Here is a 26,029-nt window from a genome sequence, read left to right as displayed (position 1 = left end):
ATTTAATACTCACTGTGGCATATATTTTACAGCAAAGTAGGTTTTTGCAATTTTTAACTAAATGCTAGCTGAGTTACAGAGTCAGTACAATTCAGCACATTATTTAAATATTTTAAAAATTTTAAGAGAAGGATACAAGAAATATCTTCTCAAAACAATTTTGAAGTTGATGCTCATTATATTTAAGCACTCTCAGTATTAGCTGACATTATCTTTTTGAACCTGAGCAATGTCCTTAATTGTTATTACCATGCTACTCTCAAAAATACCTTATTTAAAATCTTGATTCACTACAGTGTTATCTCCATGACAGAACATAAACAAGTAACTTTTTACTTGAAATAATGCAGTTGTATCAAAAACTGCAATGACAGCCCAATCAAAACTCAATACTGATACCTAAACATATTCTTAAAGATCTTTAACTGCTTCTACTAACCACAGTTGTCTTCCTCTCTCCATTCCAATAATTCGAAGCATTTGGTCTTACTAGATCAATATAGCTATGCTTTGTTCTGGAAAGAAGATTAAGTACAGTATTTGTAATGTTTTAACACTAGTATTTGTAAGGTTTTCAACAAACAGCCATTATATTTCAAATTAAATTCTCAACACTCTTCAAATCCAGCAATAAGTCAATAGTACAAACTTATGTCAAGTGCACTTTTGGGAGTCATAAGAGCAGTGTTTATTCCTTCAAAACTATCCTGGTAGCATACACATTCTTCCTTCCACCCATCTCTAGTCTCGCGTCCTACCATAAGAACTCTTTCAGGATAATGCAATAAAATTGAAAGAGTATTCTTCCTGCCCTTCTTGAAAATAGTATCTTTTAAAAAGCTTAAAATTTTAACTCTTAATACTCTTAGTTCATGTGGCACCTTAATCTGCAACAATTTACAGTGCACATTTTAAGTAAATTTATTGTTTGAATAAAACCTAGTTGCAATTGGGAATTACTGGGCTAACTGAACGTAGCAAATCAGTCTGCATCCGCAGAATACAAGACATGGAAAATTTAGTTTAACAGCTAAGAATAATCAGAAAGAGTTACAGATGTCAATTAAGCATGCAAACTTATCTCAAGTAAACAGTACACATTTCTCTCAGTGCCATATTTTTACTCACACAAGTATAAAAACAGTTGGTCAGGGCCATCACGGGTTTACCAAAGCTTCATTTAATAAAACAGGGTTACATTTTTTATATTAATTTGTCAAGATTATGCTTGACACATTCCTCAATTAAAAAGAAAGTTGTTAGTCATTTACCAGATAATGCAAAAAAAAGTTGAAAAACTTGACAATTACTTAATATGTAGCATGGTTTTCAGGAGGAGGTACAGGGTGGTGGGGCAATGGGGGAAACAGAAGGAAGAAGAGGGGGAAGAAGAAGAAAATAGGAAGTTCAACAGGCCCGAACAGCAAACCCAGACTCACTATCACAAATCTGCTTCTCAGTAGTATCTAAGAAATTATGTGTTTGCTCATGAAATTTTCAGGGGCATGAGTACACACTATTATTTCAACTGGCATCTTTACCTTCAAGAATTATTGAGGCATGGGCACAAGTTCCAGCCAATTACACAAAGTCCCATAATTAATGGATTATTAAATTCTGAGCTGATGTTTTTGATATTTTGAAAAAATTCTGCATCCAGAAAATAAAAATCTGGATATGATGCTGTAATTCACTGGATCATAGTTAACTAGATCCAGTGAATTAGAAGAACTAGAAGAATTACAGATAATATATTCACTGATGTGTTTTTATTAAGACTTTCACTACTAAGTTTCAGCATCAACAGGGAATAATTTTAGTGTAGCTCATGAGAAGACCAAGTAAGTGAATTTACCAGGAAACAGTGAAAAAGCACTCTCTGACCCCAATCCCAGCTAAAAGGTACAGAATATGGAAGGGGCTTGTAAACCAGAAACGTCTCAATCACTGAGGTATGCACTTCTTACCTCAGAGAAGTTTTTGATGTGAGTCCTGTATTATGGGCTTTTTTTTTTTTAAATGATATTTTCTCTGATATGATACTTAACCAAAAACTAAAGCCCTTTAGAACACCTCAAATTAAGAATCATATTCTCTTTGTAAGGGAGAGATCTAGGTGTTCCTAATGGGTGATTCCAGAAACAAAAAAGCATATTGTAAAATAACTCTTATAGTCCATTGTTTCACACGTTTGCAATAAATCCCCTGGAATAAACTTACTTCTAAAACAGATATTCAGAATGTAACGTTATTGATCCATGTGCTGCACATTGTATTAGTTTGAGTAAGAAAGGTTTTAGGTTCACCACAGAACCATGCACAGTGACAGAAGGGAATTTGAAGTTAACATATTGCCTACAAATAAGAAAACCCAAAAGTTGCAATACAGAGAAGTTAAATCTTTCCCTCTTACAAAATAACAGCTAATAAAATTTTACCTTTTGTTTCCAATAAGCATTATAACCATGTTGGAATTGGAATGCTGACGAGCATCTTCTAACCAAGTTGTCAAGTGGTTGAAAGTGTCCCTCCTAAGTACAGAAGAGAATGAGTATTAAAAGCAGTATTTTAATAAATCTTTTCCCTGTTAGTCCACTTTTCTACTTGAATAACCAACTCATTTATTAGTGCACATGCTCTAGGGATAAAAGCTAGTAATCCCTTTTTGAGAGGGAGAACAGGCAAACAAAAATTTAGCAAACAAGCAGTGTTAATGAACTCTGCCTAAAAAGTAATTGAAAACATGCTTGCTACAAAAAGTAAAAAGGATTCTTAGAGCTGTAAGAATCTGTAATTTTATATACATATAAAAACTGAACAGAATTTTAAAAGTACCCATCAGCTTAACCTAAGCCAAACAATAGCACAAATAAACACATACTCGTATAGTAATATTTGTTTAACTGAAAGCAGAAAATGGTTGATAATTTTTATGTGAGTTTATAAGCTGAATCATAAATTTAGCAGTGAAATCTTTTAAATTGAGGTACACAAATGTGACACATTACAGTTTTTACAGAAGGTGTAAACTAAGTAATAAATCCCGTACTTGTAGAGTGGTTTTAAGGTATTGTATTTTATTTATTAATCAAAGACTAATTTACTGGAAATCCAAAGGAAATTATATGCTGCTTCAATATTTAAATGTAAAAAGGGAACAAAAGGAAAAATATCTAGGAAATCTCTAGTACAAGTGGTTGCTCAATGCAACAACAAGACCCACAAAAGGAGGCACACAACTTAAGAGGACTTTGGAGCCTGAACATTTTCATAAACCAGGCAGAGTACCCACAGTTTTACAGATAAACTGCATATCAATACTTTATTTAATATAGCAGGGAAACTTTAGTAACTTCTGATCAGCTACTAAAAAGTATCAGATTAAGACCCGTATTTTTCAACCACCATAAATACAGCAATGTAACAAGTTTCCTAGTATTCTTTATATAGCCAAACTTCTATGTTTTACTATTTCACTCCTTTGCAGAATAGCACTTCAGTAAAAGTAGTCCAGTATAATTCAAGAAAAAAATATCCCTCATGATAATAAAAATCTAGAAAGGAATTAATGAAACATTTTCAGGTATTTCTCAATTAAGGTAATCCAGAGGCTGATGGTCAATAGTTTATAAAAATATTTTATTTCATTTTTCCTGAGATTTTATGCATGCTTTCTCAACTACTATAGAGAGAAAACTGGAAGTATATAGGTTACATATGCTGTATCTTATTAAAGCACTTAAAGAACGTTGACACAATGTTAGATTACCAGTATCTATACAAAAAGCCAAATTAGATGAGACACTTAGTGCTACTGTACACCACAGCACAATTCTACAAAGGCATACCACTGTAATCCAGTTGGAATTCTCACCTTGTAATGTCATACACTAGCAAAGCCCCTGCAGCCCCTCTGTAGTATGATCTTGTGATGGAACGGAAGGACTCCTGCCCTGCCTGTAAAACACAAAGTTTCATTACTTCATATCTAATACTTATTTTTTGTTCCCAAAAACCATGAACTTAGAATCACAGGTTCATAGAATTCTACTTTTGAGAGATGGGGAAGAGTATGGATGGGCAATCAGAAAGGGGACAACTGGGGACAAAGTCACCAACAGCAGCAAGAGAAGGCACATAGGGAGAAGAGACCAACTACAGCACAGTGCTGTTAAAAAAGAAAAAAAAAAAATCGGAACAAGACCTCTAAACCTTTTTTGGCAATCCCTGACAACCCAATTTACTGAATGGCTTCACAATACATGAATCATTATTAGAGCACAGAATGGACTCCTAGCAACTAAGCTCTGAAGACAAATTTGAAAGGAAGCAAATAACCCAGAGCTTCACATTTGAATTCAATAACCCGCTCCCTGGGGCAGCTGTTGACACTAGAATAAATAAAGTCCATTGTAAATAAATGATGAATGACATCTTTACGCCCACCATCTGCTGGTGTAAAGGTTGTTGGAAGGCCAAGGATGCAGATTTTATCCGTTATATCATAAACTGCAGCCAGCTTTCAACAGTCTTCAGATGGAATTCTTTTAGTAATCATTTTATTAAGAAAAAACAGAAAATGGTTGTGAATTCAATTTTACACAATTCTGCTCCACAGTTAATAAATTTCCTCTGTACTTGATAAATAATGCTTGTCAAAGCAGCTACAGATGCCAGAGTCATCTTCATATGGACTGTGAAAAACTTCAGAGTCTACATAAATTAGATAGTTCTCACAGAAAAGTTTTCTGTAAAAATCTTAGCACCTAAAAGAACATGCTCAAAAGAATACAGTCCTGAAAAATAAATATTCATGGTTGCAGATCTTGAGCTCTTCATGCTCATGTTTTTCAGAAGAGCTATCTAGCACTTGACACTTGCTAGAAGAAATATTTACTTCTAATATTTAGCAATAACAGATGTTTTAGCATAATTCAAAGATAACACAGAACATGCTTAAGAAATACTAATGCTGAAAAAACCCCTATGTGCAGTAAATCTGTAGAACTATAGGAAATTGCCCTGATTTAAAAACATTAAACACAAGAATGAAATATTTATCAAATACAAGGAACCCTTCAGGCATGACTACAAAATATGGACAACTTTTTCTTCCCACAGTTACTGCACTTTTCTTAATACTGCATCTTAAATTCAAAGAGAACTTGATCTAGATACTGTCACTCAACAAGAACAGTGGCACAACAAGTTTAGATGTGTTCAGTCTTCAGAGAGCATCCTTATTTTCCATAATAAATAGTAACTTCTATTTAAGAAAACATTTTATCTTAGCCATTCCAGTGGAAACAGTTATAAAATACAGTATAAATCTAATCAACACCATTAGAATACACTCACATATGCTCTTGGCCAAGAGACCAATACATCTTCATGTAAACTTTGGTAACAGGATACAGACAACCAGTAGAACACAACAAGAAGTAGTAAAAAATAAACAACAGTTTTTTAGTGTAATACCTGGTTTCCTACATAGAAACTCAAGTAAGCTTTACCACCTTTTCTTGGTGTGGTGACTAGCTCAAGTGGATGGTAGATAAATGAAACATTTCCCTCCTAAACAGACAACTTACTGTTACCAGGGTATTCCATACATTGCCTAAAATTACACCTGACCTGGACTTCACCTAACACATTAAGGCTGCCTGTTACACCTTCATAAATTCCATCCTGACATGCAAAACTGTTCATATACCTGAGTAAATTAATCATGGTCAAGCAATATTTCAGAGGTTCTAGCAGATCTCACAAAAATGTATGAATTGTGAATTCTTAAAAGAATTACTTACAAACGTTCAGTACATAAATACTGAAACTACTGTAATCATTTTAATTGTGTCTCACTTGACAATGGTGAAATTTAAATATCACCACTTCCTTAAGCAAAGGGTGGAAAATGGTACCTCCTTTGGTGAAGGGATCACACTGTCCATCTAGCAATAATTAATTTATGTTTACATGTACCCATGGACAACACAAACTCAATTCCATTTCATTCTGAGCAAAAGAAAACTGAGTTTCTGGAAAGAAGCTCCATGATACTAATGTTTGTTTTATCTATAATGTAAAAATGTATTATACAATAGAAACCCCTTATATATAAAATTTACTACTACTAGTAGTAGTAAAGGCTAAAGGAACAGTATCATTCTGAACGAGATCTAGGTCAATATAGAAGGTCAAACACAGGGTTAGGTGTGTAGCATACTTTCCACAGTTTTTTTTTTTATTTTTAAGCATCATTGTTACTTTTCTTCTTCATCTGACAGTTTTCTTCGTCCACTTCCCTTGTGTCCAAGGGGGACAAGCTATTTCAAAAGAAGTCAAAACTGACTTAAAAAACCATGAGTGTACTATAACTATACTTTATCAGTCTTACAAAGAAAGACCAACCCAAGTTTAGGTGCTTGTTACAAGAGCAACAGATAGAGGCAGCAGTACAGAAGCTCAGTATAAATTAAAATCAGCTTCAATACCAGAGAAGGGCCCTTTATCTTGAGTATACTTCTGTTATTACCATCCCCTTCATGTTCCTGTAAAATCCAGCACTTACTTGTTTTATTTCTCTTCCATATTAAAAAGTTTTCTCTCACAGAACAGTGGAGGTGGGAAAGGAACCTCTGGAGCTCCCCTATTCCAATGCCCCTGGCTCAAGATTGAGAGTTCCACATACAGATGATGGGGGAGGCAGGGGGCTGTGGTGTTAGGAAGAGTAGGGGCACTAGTCAGGAAACAAACATTAAACAGGGTGTTTGCCAAGGCCATATTACATCCAGTACAGGTGACACAAGCTTTTGCTTCATGACAATTCCAGGATACACCCACTGTCAGAGTGACACTGCAGTGGAAATGGGAAGATGGAGGATGTTTCTGGTAACAGCCAGACCTGACAGCTACCTCACAAACAGAAACTCCAGCTCAGACATGGCTGCCTGCAGGAACCTAGAACATGCATCCTCTCTCTTCAGAGAAACAGGTGCCAGGTCTGACATAAGTAGTTCACTAATCATGAAAAAATGTGAGCCTCTGATAAACAAGAAATGTTAGAAGTGCTAAGTAACATTCTTTTCTGGCTGTTTTCTACCCTGTAAGGTTTTACAATTCATACCATAATGGTTCACAGAAACAACCAAACTTTCTGATTGCAGAGACTTGTCTATATAGACAGTTCTAGAAGTCATAGGTCTTCAAGCAAGTACAAAAATCTTAATCCCTGCTTCAACTGCACAGACGTATATCTAGTGTGCTTTTCAAAGTATACTTCAGTATAAAGACCAAAACATGATTTGAAAATAACAATGTAAGCAGAACATGAAGCATTATCAATCACCTCAGGTCACTAAGATACATGGAGACACTTAGGACCTGTACTAGGGTTTTCAGGAACATTTAAGCTATGTAACCGTTATCATGGACACAGTATCCCTGGCATATTAAAAAAAAATACTCCAAATGTTACTATTCCCACAGGAAATCTTGGTGTCATTTCCAAGTATGCAGTGTAGTTGCATCTGTTGCAAAATATGCAGGCAAGCCTTTGTTTTCAACGAGTTACTTGCAAGTCCCTTAACTGCATATTTTTGAATCTATAAACGGGAAAAATGAAAAGAGACAAGAAAGCAGTTAAAACACCAGCATCCATGTCAGTGTATCTCCCTAGAAAATAGTCCATTAATTGTGCTGAATTCTCTATTCTCAATGATGAAGAATTCGTAAAGTTTCTTCAAGGCCCAAGTTATCTGAGAACATCCCAGCAGGCCTTCAGCATCCAAGCTGACCAATAGTTTTTTTATAAGGAGGGAATGTTATTGTACACATCCACATGCAATATGAGAACTACAACACACCTAGCTAGTGGCTCTAGATTCCCTCACTCTGAAACCAGCATACACTTGTGGTATGTTCAAAACTGGTGACAGAACATTTTATTCACATTGGGAATAATTATTTACATGTTTACACTTTCCTATGTTACAAAGAAGACTAAAAAGACATTTAAGAAATAAACAACTCGCAAGTGTCACACCACCTGTGACAGATGCCAGCTGGGAACTACTCCACAAAGTTGATCCCTGGAATAAAATGTTCCAGAAAGAGAAGCAATACATACCTTTAAATATAGTTTTGGAAGTTATAAATACATTAACAGCCTCTTCGTCACATGTCAACTTGTTTATACAAATGCATTAATCTTTCTTGCAATCATGTCTCCAATCCAGAAAATAAAAGAACTTTAAGGTGATTTACTAGCATGGAGGACAAATACAGAACCAATGTAAAAATAAAAAACAACCCCTGCTGTTTCCAGCAAAAACATTCCCAAACAAAAAAACAGAACTAAAAGCGCTTATGAAAAAGAATCTATCATAATATATAAAAGTCTCAGAATTTATGTGATGGCTTTAGCCAAGTTACATGTTGCTTGAGAATAACTCTGCCAGCATGCAGTAAGAACTGAAATTTCAAGAGGACTACAGATCTCCAAGGATTAAATTGTACATATGTCTAAATACAGGTAATTTGTACATCTGCTTCTTCTGCTGGTGTTGAATAAATGCCACTTAGATAGCCAGAGCAATTCCCAACACATCGCAGAAACAAAGCTTTAGCCTTCCATTATTAGAAATACACTTATAACTTGAAAGAAACGGTATTTCAAGCCTTTAGGTTTTAAGTAGCAACCCTCATTAAAATCAGAGTTCTACTGTGCAAAAAAGTGATTCATATGCTTCCCATTTAAGGCCTCACCCTAAGCAAGAGCTTGCTCTTGTAGAAATCTTGTAATTATCATAGAAAATATGGATAAGCTGCCAAGAAATCAAAAAACAATTCGGAAAACAACGTGCCAATACTATAGTATTTCAATAACCAAATACATTTAAGCATGACAAAGGTTTATGAACACTAAGCTAGAAAGCATATCAAGTTGCCTCAGCTTCCTAAAGTGACATCATGGGTGTGAACAGTAACTTAAGCTACTGGCACTGAAGTTCAGATGATGGTCGTATTAAACAAACAGCAACAGGAATAACTATTAAACTGACAGATCTCTCTGCCTCACCCTTCAATCCGCAGATCCAGAAATAAGTTAATCCTCCCATGTGGCAGCAAACAGTCTGTGACTGGTGATCAGACTAGGTTCAGAAACTAAAGTAGATTCTCTAAGTTCTTCCTGCAACTTCACATCAGTAATGTAACAGAGGGTCATGAGATGCAGCAATATGCATGCAGGTACCAAGAGTCAAATTAGTAAAAATGTAGTAAAAACACACCAGCTGCCCACAAACATATGAAGTAAACAGTTAGTAAAGAGCTCTTGGGGGTGAACCTTATATCCTAGCAATTGTCAGAGACACTAGGATCAATATTCATTTAATGAATGAATAGAACTTTATTTGGTTCTAACAGAACCAAGCCAATTGCAAACACAAGAAATAGATCTTAAATTCCAAGAATAATTAGCATATTCAGAATACCTGAATGGGAAATACACCTTTAACAATTATGCCGCAGCCTTCCACAAACATGCTGTTTTATAAAGCTCTCAAACTACAAGAAAACGCTATCAATTCAATTAGAAAGTCCACTTGTATGGAAATCAAGAAATTACTTGAAATTAGTTTATAAAAACCAATTTTAGCCTGTCTAAGCAGGACTAAGGTACTATATGAATTAATGTTTTTAAATAATGAATTTCCATGCAATAAATTGAAATAGATACTAAAAATATAGTATTCAAGTACACAGGAAAAGTTCATATTCATAGCAATTTAGAGAACATCATCTTTACTCAGTGTCATCACAGAGCTCTCCTACTGCAGTGTCTGACAGAAATACCCTCTTTCAATTACTGCTTATTTTTCCTCATCAACAATGATTTGTTAGTAACAGTCAATGCAATACAGAACATCCCCCTCAACAAGAAAACCAAGGCCACTGACTCAGCCTGGTAACAAGCACAGTTCTCTCCACAACAATGAACTTTTTCTGAGGAGAAGCAATTTTAATACTTCTTAGTGTTATGCTGCTGCCACAAGACAACCAGCCTTATCTACACAGCTTATTTAAACTCAAAAACCTTAACAGCTTCCAGAACAGTCATTTTAATCCTTACTAGCTGCTGTAAAACCACTTCTAGTTCTCTAAAAGTTAGGCGTGCAGCTGACACTAGCTCAAACACCACACTTCCACAAAAGAGTTGCTTATCATAATAGGCTATTACCAACTAAGCAGTTTGGACAAAAGTTTTCTCAGTCCATCCAGCTACTGGAAGCCATTACTAAGACAAAAGACTCAAGAGAAGGAATAATCTAAAGACACACAAAGAAACAATTTGGTCCAACACCTCATCTTTACAGACCTAAAAACACTGAAAAGGGATAGTGAAACCCAAAGACTCACAGAGCTAAACACCTGGGCGTGCCACAGCACACACAGCAGCAAGCTTGCAGAGCCCAGCACTGGGGAGATCCAGAACAGCCTGCAGCTGGGAGAGAACAACAGGACACTATTTGCTTGTGCAGACATGAACAGCAGTAGAGCTGAGACTGCTACACATGACATTAAGAATACAAAGGCCAAACTGAGTATCTTTCATGGAATGTAGATTTTTGTTTGTAGGGTTTTTGGGGGAGGAGGGAGCTGGGGCTAGGTGTGTTTTTGCATCACTCTAGTTTTACTAGACTACCAGCTCACAGGACCAAATACTGGACTACAATTTCTAACAGGCATACGTGCATTCTTTAAGCGTACCTTCCAGTCTGGCCTCATTCAAAAGGAATTCAGTTTGTGTACTCCCACATGGAAAACAGACTGCAGTAAACAGAATTAACTTCTGTAACATGCTCCTAATCCAAACTAGGATGATAATGAAAAAGTAAAATATTCTTGAGTTATCATACAAGGACACACAAACGGATCTCACAGACATGCAACAGTGTTAGCTTCAGCTGTCCCTGTAAGGTGCAACATACTCCTGCAGTGAGGTATGCTGCAGCTGCCATGTGTTTCCATTACTACAACAGGGCTTTCCTTGGGGCTGCAGTGATCTGCTGAAGACAGCACAAAATGAGCACCGTTGCATGAAATATCTGGCCAGAAAAGCCTGAATTTTAGTTTGATTCTCTTAAGCAAGCAAGTTCATTGTTAAGCAATCCAAACAACTTTTATGGAGTTCTCTACTTCTTATGCCTCTGCTCAGGCTGCATCCTCTTTAGTGATGGATTAAAAGCAGATGTATAAGGCTAGCACCAAAAAAGAGAAGGGCTAGTGCTGTGACTCAGTAAGCACCAACCAAAACCATAAATAGTTCATGTGTTTCCTTAGCAACAGGTGTAAAATGAACCTTCTCTCATCAAACAGAAGTTGTTACAGCTTAATAAATATAGAGATAACATGAGTAACAGCTACCAGTTTTGGCTAACAGAAAACCAGAAAATGCTCAATGCAGACAGAACACAGTAACCTTAGTCATTATGGACACTTGTGTACCTTAACACTCATAAGTAAAATCCCTTAAGAATCACCTCATCATGTTTTATTTTTGCTATTCCTTCAACACCTTGGTACCCAAGGTCAGAAATGATACAGTGGAATTCAGATATGCTAACAAACCAAAACAGGATTAGAACAGAAATATCCTGTGTTTTAAAAATCACATTGCATACAGTTAAACTTTTAACTAAGGCCAGTATACTGTCATTCACTGCATATAATTTATAAATTATTAAGTACAACATCAGCATACAGCCTAATCAGTGAATGAAAGCGTTCAATTAATGTTTTTAATTTATGTATGATATACTTAAGAAGCTAGCCAGAAAAAACTTCCCACTCAAATAAAGTTTATAAATTATAGTCAAAAGCTCTTGGGTTGCCATTTTGGCTGGACAATTTGCATGCATTCAAGACAACAGCCAGACCGCAGAGTCACTGAGTCAGAGGCACCAGGAAAAGCATGATCTACTGAAACACAGTTGAAGTTCATTCATTATCTAAGGAGATTAACAGAATCAGTTCCAAAGCCAGTAGTAAAATTAGTACTTTTGCCTACAGACAATCTACCCCACTTTTAGAAAACAAGGACCAATATAGGTATGTAGTCATATGGTCACACAATATACTAAGGGTTTGATTATGAAGCTATTTTTTTTATGCAGAGATTTACTTGTTTATTGAACTTAAAAATACTCAGCCACCTTGGTAGTCTGCAATCCACAATTATAACAGTAAAAATGCTCAGAGCAGAAAAAGCCTAAAGTAAGCTGGTCATATCTTTCTATGCCTTTTTCTTAGAACTTCCAACGAGGCACAGGTGTTAGATGCCATTTCAAGTAAAGAACCTGTAAAATATGTAAGATCTTACCTATGAAGTTCACTGAAATATTACTTTTATTTACATTTTTAAATACACATGCACATATGTAGGCATCCATATATGAATACACGTTCCTCCACTGATTTGCTGTACCAAAAAAAGCACATACATGGGCTAGGGATCACGTACCTTTCAGTTTCTAAAGGTATCCTAAAATGCTTTTAGAAAAGGAAACAGGCAACTCTATCTTAGGGAACAGTCAAATACATTTAAAAGATATAGCTACCAGCATGAACATCTTAAACATGCTTCATCACAAGTGTAGACAGTGATGCTGACTGCTTTGTAGTGAAGTGACTGACAACACAAGAATAGGCAATGTATGTTCTTAACCTGAACCCCCTCAAAAGTCAAAGTCTGAATTTTGGAAAGTGCTTTGAAACTTAAAGCATTCACCAGTCCCTTCTTGACTGAAATATTTTCTGTCTTGAACTTGTGTTTTCAAGTCTTCTATGAAAAGTGAGCCATGTGTTTTCTTCTACCTTGGAAATGCAAACATTTCCTCTAGAGAACTCTTGATTAAAGGTAGCAGACACGTCACAATTTCACAACAGGATTTTGTCTTTACCAAATCTTGCATGAATGCACAAAGAAAGATTGTAGAGAAATAGAAGTTCTTGGAAATATAGAAGACTTTCATCAAATAGTGAGACAGTATGAATTCCAGTCTTATAAATCTGACAAAGCTTGAGGAAGTTACAGTGCAAATGCCAAACAATACATCACAACAAGAGAAGGATATATTAGCAATTTTTTAACTTCATAGATACCAAAGAAAGCTGCAAGACAAAGTACATAGTCTATGAATGCTGATGATAGAGAGCTTAACCAGAACAAAGAAAAAGCTAGTGGAGCAATATGTTTAAACAATTTTTATGATTTATTACTTACCGTATCCCATATCTGAAGCTTTATCTGTTTTCCATCAATAGTTATCATTCGAGCCCCAAATTCTACACCTGAACAGATTTTACAAAACATTACATTATTAGCACACATCAGAAAGAAGAATATCAAGTACTACAAAAGTAAGAACATAAGTTCAGTCAACATCATAGGAAAATAATCTCTTTCACAACCTGCTTTTAGCCAATTTTCCCCCAGCCTGAAAGAGCTTTCTAGAAGAAAGGTAACTGTTACTGTCCAAATGTCTGGGAGGTATTTTCAACAGTTTTCCAAACCACTTAGTAGCTCTAGATTAGAGGGAGAAACACACCCTTTTGAATGTTAACAGGAAATTGAAGAGTCACAGTTATTTTAACACTCTACCAATGACAGATTGCTGGGGCCAGTTCAGAAGAAATGAAACCTACAATTCCTTATCAATAAAATAATCTATTAAGGGAGCATACAAAGTCACCTACAATTTTATTACTCTACTAATTAAAATCCACCCGTTCTTTAAGCAAAAAACTACTTCCAAAATTCTAGCTAGTTAAAGAACAAGTTTTGTAACTGAGGGGGAAAAAGTGTGTTCCAAATAAACAAAAGTGACTTCTTCAGTGAAAAATTCAGCCTTCTATACCATTTTTAAAGCACTTTTGAGATCATTAAGAAAATCAAGTATAAATTGAGGCTATCAATGCAGCAGTTAAAATCAAACAAATGGCTAGAGAGTGGACATATTTAAAGACTAACTTTCCATTAATCTATAACCATTATTTTAAAAAAAATTACTGATCTACTAGCTGACATTTTGCTAAAATTGGTCATTGTCTAGACGTGGACTCAAGACTTCCAATTATGCAGCCCTGAGTTGAAATATTCCAAATGTCTCTTCAAGAGCTTGCTTAGAGTCTTTGAGGGCACAGTATTGCTTCTTGTGAAATGACTTTTGGGGAAAGGGGCAGAGTCCCCCAAAAGGATACTGGAGCCAAACAAAAGCCATTGGCCAAAGACCACTGTGATCTATAGCAAACAAATAATTTGCAGCAACCGTATGCAAAGAAATTGAAAGAATGGAAGTGGAGAGGCAGGAAGGAGGAAGCAGGCGAATGACACTGCTCTTCCTAAAGTTCACTCCAAAGCCAGGGGAAGGTCCTTGGACTACTATACATGTACACATTGAAGGTTTTACCTGATCTCGAAATGTGACTATAGAGCTGCTGATTTAAATTCAGCCATAATTTAAAATATGTTTAGTTTCTGCACACAATCCCATTAAAAAATTAAAAGCATATTTATACTATTCCATCAAAATACATGCCAGGAAAAGATACTGAATTTCAAAAAACACAAACAGTTTGACATCAAGTTTGTTCTCAAAGAAGGAATAGAAGCTGATCAGGTTTATAATAGGGACATGTCTTACAGGCAGTGGGCAAAACAGCCAGAATGCTTACAATGGTTTATTTAATTAACACATTTTCAGGACTTTCAATACAACCATTAGGGCATTTATTAGTTAAATTCAACCCACCACATCTCCCCCACAGGGGCATTCATATGACTTTGAACCCATGTTCTTTATTTATCTGTCTTTCCTAATCTGTTTGGGTAATTGGGAGAACCTGGCCAAAATACACATATGTCCTCACAGTTAAGGAGGCATTTCCAGCCTCTTCCGATGCCTTCAGGGACTACCTAAAAACAGAGGCCAGACAAAATCACGGGGAATAAAAAAGCAGTTATATTTATTGAAGGGCCTTCAGGTACATTTTGGGCAGAAAAGGCCCCACCCCAGGGGCTACACCCAAAAATGGATGACCAGTCACGGGTTTTCATACTTTTGTAAGTTTGGTCCATTGGCATATCTTCCAATTACAGCTTCAGGTAATGAAATCATTTACCCCATGTTTGCTCCCCTCCCCACATCACTTCTGTTTACATTTCAGGGCCTGGCACAGTAAGGTGTCTTTGATTTCCAGACCTACAAAGGAATTGTTTTTGTCTGACCAAAATTTGAGAACAGTAGCTAACATTATGTGGAGTTTAGAGTTATACACTAAACAATTGCAGGATTACAAATATATGAAAAATATAAAAGCTAAAATCCTTCTTCCCTCCTTTTCAAGCAACTTCCCAGGCTCTCTTATGACATCCCTCATTATGTTGCTTCTAGATTCACCTCCTGATCTTACTAGCTTCAATTTCTGCCCTGCTCCCAGATTTCAGCTAGCTGTATGCCAAGCAAAGAACTGGCACTACAACCACCCTGCTGAGGTGAAGCTGTTTCCCAACGCCTATCAGTCTGAGGTGACAGCGCTGCCAAACGCATGAGTGATACATAAGGTGTCATATATTTGGCAGGCCTAAAGAAGAAAAGATGATAATAAGTCATGCCTCCCTAAAGTACTCAGGCTCTTTATTCAGCCAGCCTATTTGCTGCCAAGACCTCACAAATATCTGAAAACTCATGTTAGCCAAAGAATTTGTACTATACAACAGGCACACACAAGGTGTGGAAGGTCTTGTCAAGAGAAAGAGAATTCATAATCAAACCACCTGATACGTTCTGTTACATGAAGAAAATCTGTTTATATTTCAAGCAGCTATTTCAGTACTCCCAAACATAGGAAGCCTACCTACCCCAGGGCACAAACTAAAAATAGAGATTAGGACACATTTTGTGCAAGGCTCATGATTAAAGCTGATAGGTTCCTTGAAAGAACATGAACAAGTTGAAAGGTTCTGCAACCTCCTCTGAGACTAGCATCTGTTATGCTTAACAGCAAAAGTGATCGGCAGACTAAACCTGCCCTCAGAAGAATTTACTACAACACAATTCCTCTTATTTTGCGTGGAAAGATAAATAAAAGTTTGTATTATTTACTGTAGTTAGTCAGATCAGAGGCAATGTGTCAACATGTATTAATTCCTCCAGTATCAAATCATACCTAACACAAACAGTCCACATACAGTTGAAGAGCTGGGAAAGAAAATCCCTATTCCTTCCAAAAGTAAATACATACACACTTCAGTCTTCTAGTCAAAAGTTAGTCTTCCCAAATAAATTTTTTTGTTCATCTTTAAGGGTAACTTTGCTACAGTTTATCTGTAATGTGTCTTCAAGGTTTTGTGGCTAAGTTAGTGTTGTGTTCCCTAGCAAAAAAATGCCACTTCCATCACTATCAGTGCATTTCAAGCTTGTACAATTCTTCTGTGCCCGCTTTGCTGAAGAAACAGCTTAGATACTGCAGCTATGAACTTTTAAAATTGTTTTAGATTGTACCCTCCCAATAAAAAAAAACATAACTGACTCTACAAGCTAACAAGTACTCATTAGAGATTCACTGCCACCTTAATACAGCACAAATCCTGCAGTTCTGCAGCACAACAAACTCATAAATGCATGCTGAGGTACCCCGACCCCTTAACTACTAATAGTGGGCAGCACAGAAAAGACCTACCAATAGTGAGATCGTGGACTGGTTGAAACCGCTTGTCTGTGAACTGTAACAATAAACATGATTTCCCAACACCTAAAAGAAAGAAAAGAAATAAATGTTAAACAAATTTTTAAAGAAGTCTGTAAAGGACCAATAGAAATTAATTTAAGGAAATACTACAAGTTACGTAAAATTAATTACTAAAACTGAAGGTATAGATCTCATACTTTGAAGTGTATGAAACTTTTTAATTACAGCTTTTAACATTCTAGAAACATTATAATCAAACCAGGTATTTTCAAAAATTGAACAAAATTATTTTAAAAAAGTAGTTTTGCTTTAAAATTAAGTGGAAAACAAGTTTTCTAACAGACCTTCAAAGTACCATTCCACATCCTCTCTCCTCAATAACTACAGGGCTTGCTACTCCTCAAAACCCTTTACCTGCTTCTCCTTCAGTACTTCCAGCTTTCTTCCAAGCTAACTAGATCCTCAATAACATCAGTCTCCCATATATCTTATTTATCTACTGAGGTAACCACAGCATATCTGTGGCTGCTTACAACCACTGTGTGCTGCTGCCCACTGGTCCCACACAGGCCAAAAAGCACTCCAAGAAACGGCAGCTGAGTTTACATGACAGTCAGACAGGTAACACAAACACCATCCCCCTCAGACAACCAACTAGTGTCAGAAATCAGTGTAACTACTTCCCATTACATGGACACTGGTCAGCAAATGGGCAATTTCTTCTCTATGTGAACACACAAAAAAGCAGAAGTTAATACAGTCAGCAGGAGTACTCAAACTACCTAGGTTTGTAAATATACTACTTTTTACAATTAATTCTTTCCTTCTTTTACATGGAGGGGTTATTCTTCCTGTTCTGTGCAGTCAAACTTCATCTTTTCAGCCCTTAAAATTTGACAGCAATATATTTGGTTTAAACTCTGAGCTATTATCAAATATTACATTGTAGCATCCCAGTTCCTGCTGTATTTTGTTTTATCTGTCCAGCAAGATAAAGCTATTCTAGCCACATACTAGAGGTCAGCAACAATTAATCATAAGAGACGTATCTAGTAAGAAAAGATAGCAAACACAGAGATATGGAAAAGAGCCACACTGCTGACAAAAGATACACATACCAGAGGTTTGCATATAGTGACACTGGTCTTTCTAGTACCAAATTCAGCAAAGTTTTTTAGTGTGGCTTAATGAGGAAACAAAGCCTACAGAAATATAATCACCACCTATCTTATTTTGGACTTTAATTCTAAGACCAGTAGCCAGTTTCAACCAAATCTAACAGAAATAGGAAAGCTGCATTTAGTTTTATCACAAAATGAGTTGTGGCCAACTGATGGCACTCAGATTAATATCCCAAACAAGGCAGCAATTCCAACAGACTAAGCCAGTTGCTAGTGCTGCTGTCTCTACTCTCTTCAGTATGCTCCTGTCCATTTCTGCACACAGCTTAAATGAGTTCTGAAGCAATTTCAGTTGTCCGCTGGGTTAGTGTGCTAATCTGACAAGAGGAGTGACAAAGAAAACAGAAATGGCTTAATGCAGGCTCAGACAAGCCTAAGAGTTAGTTCAAATGAGGGAAAAGAAATGCAGCAGCCAGCAGATCAATAACAGAGTGGCATGGAACTGTAGTCCAAGGTAAAATCTGCAGCATCTGCCTTACTAGATTTTTTTTTTTTTTAGCTTTCTGACTTAGGATGGCAAGCTGTCAGAACACAAGCAGCTTTGAAGTAGGTATAGATTCTGTTCCTAAAAAATTAGTTAACATAAGAGAAGTTGAGGAGAAGTGGGAGAAAGCACTGCAGGTAAAAAAGAAAGAAACAGAGAAAGGCAGAGTATGGGAGCTGTAGGGACAGAACACAAAACTGCATGAAATTTTAAAATATTAATAATTCTACTCAAAGAACAGCTCTTGTCACAGCTGGTGAGCGAGCCTGCCAGGGGAGGGACTAGGCTAGATTTGCTGTTTGCAAACAGAGATGGGCTGGTGGGAGAAGTGGTGGCTGGAGGACATCTGGAGCACTGTGATCATGAAATTACAGAATTTTCAATATTTGGTGAAACAAGGAGGGGCATCAACAAAACTTCCACAATGGATTTCCAAAGGGCAGGTTTTGGCCTATTCAAGAGAGTTGTTCAGAGAGTTCCTTGGGAAGCAGCCCTTTAAAAGAATGAGTCCAGGAAGGATGGGCATGCTTCAAAACAGAAATCTTGAAGGCACAGGAACAGACTGCCCCTATGTGCTGAAAGATGAGCCAACAAGGAAAATGACCAGTCTGGATGAGTAAGGAGCTCTTGAAGGGACTAAGGAAAAAAAAAAGAGAATTTTGGAAGGAGGTTCAGGTATCTCTGGAAATGCTTAAGGGAATTGCTAGGTCATGTAGGAAAAAAAACTTAGAGACACAAATGTCCAGATAGAACTCAATCTGGCCACTTCTCTAAAGGACAATAAAAATATTTTTATAAATACACTAATGGCAAAAGGAAGGGCAAGGACAATCTCTATTCTCTATTAGATGCGAGAGGGAATTTAGTAACTAAAGACCTTCTTTGCCTCAGTTTTCAATAGAAAGACAGTCTGTCCTCAGGACAACTCTCCTCCTGGGCTGGTAGATGGTCAGGGACCAGAATAGTCCCCCGTTATCCAGGACAAAGCAGTCAAAGACCTGCTGAGCCAGTAAGATGCTCACAAATCTATGGGACCAGATGGGATCCATCCCAGGATATTGAGGGAGCTGGCACATGAGATTCCAAAGCTGCTCTCCATCATTTACCATCAGTCCTAGCTCAGCTGGGAGGTCCCAGATGACTGAAAGCTGGCAAATGTGATGCCCATCCACAGGAAGAGCTGGAAACGAGGATCTAGGAAAACTAAATCAGTGTTTTAGCCAGTCAGCCTGACCTCAGTGCCCAGAAAGATTAAGGAACAGATCATCCTGAGTGCCACACAGCACCTACAGGATAGCCAGGGGATCAGACCCAGCCAGTATGGATTTAGGAGGAGCAGGTCGTGCTTGACCAACTTATCTCCTTCTATGACCAGGTGACCCACCTGGTGGATGTGGGAAAGGCTGTGGATGTTGTCTATCTGAACTTCAGCAAGGCCTTTGACACTGTCTCCTACAGCACCCTCCTGGAACATCTGGTAGTCTACAGCTTTGACAGGAGCTCTCTTCACTGGGTTGACAACTGGCAGGATGGCTGGGCCCAGAGAGTGGTGGTGCATGGGGCTGCAGCCAGTCATTAGTGGTGTCCCCCAGAGATCAGTGCTGGAGCCAGTCCTGTTAGTGTCATCATTGATGATCTGGATGAGGGGATGAGTCCACCATCAGTAAATCTGCAGATGACACTAAGCTGGGAGCATATGCCAATCTGCTAGAGGGTAGGAGGGCTCTGCAAAGGGACCTGGAATGGTTGGATGGATGGGTAAAGTCCGGTAAGATGAAGTTTAACATTTCCAAGTGCCGAGTCCTGCATTTTGGCCACAACAACCCCCTGCAGTGCTACAGGCTGGGGATGGTGTGGCTGGACAGTGCCCAGGCAGAAAGGGACCTGGGGGTACTGGTGACAGCCAGCTGTCCTGGTGGCCAAGAAGGCCAACGGTGTCCTGGCCTGTGTCAGGAATAGTGTGGCCAGCAGGAGCAGGGAGGTCATCCTTCCCCTGTACTTGGCACTGGTGAGGGCACACCTTGAGTGCTGTGTCCAGTTCTGGCCCCTGAGTTTGGGAAGGATGTTGAGAGGCTTGAGCACATCCAGGAGGCAACAACGCTGGTGAGGAGCTTGGAACACAAGCCCTCTGAAGAACAGCTGAAGGAGCTGGGGGTGTTTAGCCTGGAAATAGGAGGATTAGGGGGGACCTTATCACTCTCTATGACTTTCCAAAAGGTGGTTGTAGTCAGGTGGGGGTTGGTCTCTTCCTCCAGGCAACCACTGACAGAATGAGAGAACACAGTCTTAAGCTGCATCAGAGGAAGTTTAGGTTAGACATCTGAAAAAAATTCTTCACTGAGTGACTGGACAATGGAATTGTCTGCCCAGGGAGGTGGTGGAGTCACGATCCTTGGATGTGCTGAAAAAAAGACTGGACGCAGTACTCAGTGCCATGGTTTAGTTGATGAGGAGGTGTTAAGTTAGGTCATAGGCTGGACTTAATGATCTCAAAGGTCTTTTCCAACCTAGGTGATTGTGTGAACAGTGTTTATATACACAGATAACTTCTATATCACCAATTAAATAAAACTGCCCCACTGGAGAACATAATCACCACCTCACTTACAAAAAACCTGTAAGTCACACCAGAAATAGCTTTTGCCATTAACCTTGCAAAGTGATTTCTGCTTCAATGGATAAACCAAAAGCTTAAACCAATCCAATATTCGTGCAAAAATCTTACAAATGTTGGAACAGTATTTCAAAATCTAAACAACAAAATGACATTTTATTAGGTATTCCAGCACTAGTTCTCAAGTGGCAATCTGATATTTCTTCTCCTTCTAAGGCTGGTGACTGAGTCAGTTGAATTGAGCATACAAACACTAGCCTCAGCAGAGTGAAAATGACAGACAAGCACAGCCCCTTTGATGCAGGCCCTGTCTCAGACTGGCACAAGATGACGGCACCTCTAGCCACTCCTCCATAGCAGTCCTTTTAGAAGCAGACTGCAGACTGATGGGCTCACACAGAAGAAATAACTAGTTTCTCTTTAATGCCATTCCTGCTAGATCAGAACCTTCCTACAAAAATCCCCATCTGAAAGTCCCTAAGTTTTGTATGGCTGTTGACTGAAATACAGGTTTCATTTTAATTTTATGGTTTTAAGATATTGCACATTTGTATCACAAATGTTCTTATGAAAAGAGTTTGTAGCCCAAATCACTTCCAGGGCCTGAGCTAACTCCCCTATCATAGACAGGAACATGTATCAGAGACAGGAGCTGTATATGAACACCTGAGTAGTTTACCACCTTGTGACATAAACAGACGCTGCAAAGATCAGTTAACAGCTGCAGGCAGCTAATTCAATGGCAGGCAGGTGGTTTAAAAATAACTACACCAGTTAACTCTGAGAACAGTGGCTGCTTACCAGGTATCTTGTTCACTTAGCACTGTAAATCTTACACCTGAAATGAGGCAGGCACTGTGAGAGGTAGCTGAGAACATCTTGATGACAATCAATTGCAGAATGCAAAAGGGATAGATTCAGTTAATTATTAACCCATTCTCTATTTTACTGCCATAATTATTTTAATATAGCTTGAGATAAACCACCCCAGAAAAAAAATCTAGTGTTTTCATATGAGAGAGCTTGGATACACTTCAACAAAAGCTCTTGCTTAGGAACAAATGAAAACAATGGATTATGTGCTCAGAGGGAAGGCAGCTTGCTTCTTTGCAAGTGCCTGTTTAAGGATCCCTTCATTGCTTCTTAGCACTCATCAATGATGGGAATAGAACTTGTGCAACAGTAATTTTACCCTCCAGCTCTAAATTCTGAACCAGCAGACTGAGTTGATTCTCTAAATTCCTCTACCTCCCTTAAGAGCTTCCTCTTAATCTGGGTGCAACTCTGCAGTCCGTTTGCTTAGACATTGCCAGAACTTTGCTGTTGTCCACTTCGGCCCAGCTTCAACACAGCAAAGCCACCCTTCTCACTCAACAAGCTACACCAAGAAACAGATCCAGCACAGTACTGCACTCATCCAAAACACCAGTACGTGCATGAGACTAGGGCTACAAAAGACATAGCAAAGGGAATGGTTATTCTTTTCAGTAGCAGGCTGCATCGTAGGACTTAAAAGAAAAGCAGCTCTGGAACCACAGCACAGGTGATGGTACAGCTGAGCATGTCTTGGGCTAAGAGAGCTGACTTGCTTCCTTCTCTCCTTCTCGATTCCCTGTGAATAGGGCAAAGAAAGTTCAGCTACTGGCTGCAGACTCAGGTCTGTACTACTGAATATGAGGAAAACTTCCAGGCTTTTCTTACCTCCGGACAAAACTCAGTGTTCCTTTCACTGATGTTTGCCTTGAAAAGCTGACTTGGTTCAAAATTAAAAATGCGTCAAAAAAGAGGGTAGGGGGAGGTTAACAATTTCTTTACTTGCTCACCTGAGCACCAGTACAGCCCCAGAAAGGTGACAGAGGAAAAGAACTGCAGTAGTAGTCCTCTAAACCGTGGAATAAAAACTGAATGCTAAAGAAAAATCTCCTATGTTAATCTGCCTGCTGTCTCTGGTGAGTAGACTCACTTCTTCCCACACAGCTCCACCTCCTTACCCAAAAGAGCTCTGGCACTCTTTTAAGCATACCTACTATTTGCTTAGTTTTGTTTTTCAAATCACCTTTGTGAGCTGAGCTGGATCTCTGAAGGATCACACAAGCAGTGACTGTGAGAGCTCAGAAGCAGCAGAGCTCATAGCTGAGACCAGAAGAGGTAACGAGGTCTACTCATTTTGGTAGCAGATAAACCCTGGATTAATTCAACAATCTCAGAGAAATGTTTTTCTTGTACTTGATGGTGATCAATCAGTCCACCACACACAGAGATGAAGACCTACTTCCCTTTGATATCTTGCTCCCACTAATCTTCCTAGATCCAGTTTCCTTCCTTGAAAGTACTCCAGAATGTGGAAAGCATGACCACAAGGCCAAATCACCTGGTTCAGGCACTAAGTGAAAAGCTAACCTAAAAAGAAGGTAGTTTTCTACTGCATTAGTGGGTGGATTTAGATCATGGCAGACTATCAAAGTCACCACTCAGTAAGGGGAGCAAGAACTCCCTCTTTCACATGTAACCAACTATGCCACCTTGGATGTCCATGAAACCAGTGCCACAGTAACAACTGAGCTGAAACAAGCTTCTTGCTTTCTTACCTTCGTTTACAAAAACAAACAAATCTTAAAGATAGAGTAACACAGTTTCAAATAATAGGCAAGATTATATATATATATATATATAATTATTATATATAAAAATAGGTTCTTATCTAGATGATATATATAAGAACTCAGATTTTAAAACTAACTTTGATTTTAGCCATGTAATTACACATTACAAATGTCACAAGATCTATACACCTTTAACCTGGTTTATGAAATACTTTTAGTTCTTTCAAGTAGCCTGCAGAGCTTCCAGATGTTTCATAAGTCCTTTTTGTATCACAGGCTGCAATTCATTCCCTCTCTCCTCCCTTTCCAACCGTAGCAGCTTTATCAAATTCTTGAAAGTGCAGTATTATCTTCTCATGGGCTAGGCATAACAAGACATGAACCAAAAGCAAAGATTTTTGTTAACCTCTTCTCAGTCAGTTATGTCTTAGTCAGAACTCTACCATCAAGTGGGAAAGCTTTATTTAAATTTATTGGAAGGACAAATTAAAAAATTTCAAACTGTCACATAAAGAGCAAAGGGAGTTCACATACAAATGTAAACATGGACAAGAACAGAAGAAAAACAACCTCCAAAATCCTTCATGCTGCCTATGTAATTGTGGGAAAAGTAATAAAAATGGCTCTTTTAAACCTGATTCAGCTTCAGGACTTAAACATTTTCAATAGCATATTTGAAGCCAATGATGCAATTTTTTCCTTTCTATATAACAATTAGCACAGGCATACAAAGTTAAAGGAGCTGTTCAGCTTTACCATATTTCAGTTTGTATGGCACCGCTCCACTGCTAATTTTATGTTTTAAAAGTAAGGAAAAATTACTTCCAAACAAAATCAAACTACATTTGAGTCTATAAAAAAGCTTCTTCATGTTCTGCATGGTCACAAACCACTTAGAAACTGCCAGCTATTCACAATAACATGGTTTTAGATGAAATTGGAGAATTTTTTTTGAGTGGCAAGGTGTCTGGGGTTTCTTTTAAAGAAAGTGTTAAGAATTAGTAGAAGTGTGCACACTAGTAGCCTCATGAAACCATTTGTACGGACAAACAGTTTGTTAACTTCTAAGAGGCTAAGAGGATGTTCTTACACAACACCTAATATCTGCTCTTTTGTGATTAAAGCATAATTGAAAGGGTCTCAAAGCAAGATATAACTAGTACACACCAGCACTCTGGTGTTCAGCACAAACAAGTTCTCCAGCTATCACAGGATATTAATGCCAGCTCTGGTGAGATGAAAACCAGTTTAGCCAAGAAGTACTACTAAATACTTAGAGAAAATAAGGGCAAAAGACTCTGGTCATACACATCACTAGCTAACAACAGCTGCTGTTCCAGAGCAAAGTGCAGCGACACTAGAAGTATTTCACAAAGAGGACTGAAAAATAAAGTAAATTCAATTGCTTAATTTCAACATTTGAAAGTCTCCTAGACAAGTGAAATGTTGACTAGACAGCTTACTTTACAGAGTGAGAATTAGATCACCAAGCAACTGTATTTTCTTTCATCATCACCTCCTCATAAGAATAACTTGAGACACTCTTGGTCTAGGAGCAGCAACTGTCTGATGAAATGGAAAGGTGAGTGAAAGTCCATTATGCAAAAAGCTCAGCGAGTTGCTGCAGTAACATTTAAGAAAAGCAGGTGGACCTGCTCATGGAAAATGCAGCAACACTGATCCTAAAAAGACACTGAGATAGGCTACAACTAACAAGTTATGTTGCTAGCAAGAAATTTGACTGTTACAAGACTAGTACTTGAGGTATCCTAAACTTTGGAGCATTCTCTGGTGGAATCTAGCAAGCATACTCTAATATAGGAAAATTCTGGTTAATGTGTATTATTCTGAAAAAAATATTCCATGTCTCATCTTCACAGAAATCTTGTTATCATTCCCAGTTTATTTCCATATGGTACATTGATGATAACAAACATACAAGTAAAGAAGATTTTACCACCATACAGAAAAAGACCTAAAAGAAAAAAATTACAGACTTTCAGTCACCAACTGCACAGAGAATTCTCACATGCCCTCAGCATTTATCCTAGCTCAGATCAAAGCCCACCTCAACTTCAACTGGTGGCCAAAGGCAGATGTATAGGGAAGAGTGGATGAAGACACCAACTCCTACTGGCAATCAAAATCAAAGACACCATCAACAATAAAGGCAAAGGTCTCAGAGGTACAGCCCTATGCAGCATGCACCACTCATGCTTCTAAATTAATTTGCCACCTCCTATAATGCTTTGGAAATGGCCAGATCAAAGGATTTTTCCTGGTTAACTTTCACGGTAGTCAGAATTACTTGTATTTTTCTCTTAAAACTCCATAGCTACAGTCCTACTGCTACAATGTAAAAACCACACAGATTTATGGCAATTCTTTTTAGTAC

The 26,029-nt window shown here is 37.9% G+C and overlaps 1 protein-coding gene across 2 annotated transcripts in view; it reads right to left on the bottom strand.

The window, feature by feature from the left end:
• Positions 1–26,029, bottom strand: part of RAB2A (RAB2A, member RAS oncogene family) — a 98,744-nt gene that overhangs the window by 13,420 nt on the left and 59,295 nt on the right. For both annotated transcript variants that reach the window (XM_064387211.1, XM_064387200.1), the window contains exons 2-5: positions 16,744–16,815; positions 13,286–13,353; positions 3,875–3,957; positions 2,439–2,531 (exon numbers count right to left, since the gene is read on the bottom strand). In XM_064387211.1, coding sequence (XP_064243281.1) covers positions 2,439–2,531; positions 3,875–3,957; positions 13,286–13,333 — 224 coding nt within the window. In that variant the 5' untranslated portion in view covers positions 13,334–13,353; positions 16,744–16,815. The remainder of the gene's footprint in view (positions 1–2,438; positions 2,532–3,874; positions 3,958–13,285; positions 13,354–16,743; positions 16,816–26,029) is intronic.

Source organism: Passer domesticus, chromosome 1 (genome assembly GCF_036417665.1).
Source record: "Passer domesticus isolate bPasDom1 chromosome 1, bPasDom1.hap1, whole genome shotgun sequence".
NCBI lineage: Eukaryota > Metazoa > Chordata > Aves > Passeriformes > Passeridae > Passer > Passer domesticus.
This window is presented reverse-complemented; position numbering and strand designations above follow the sequence as displayed.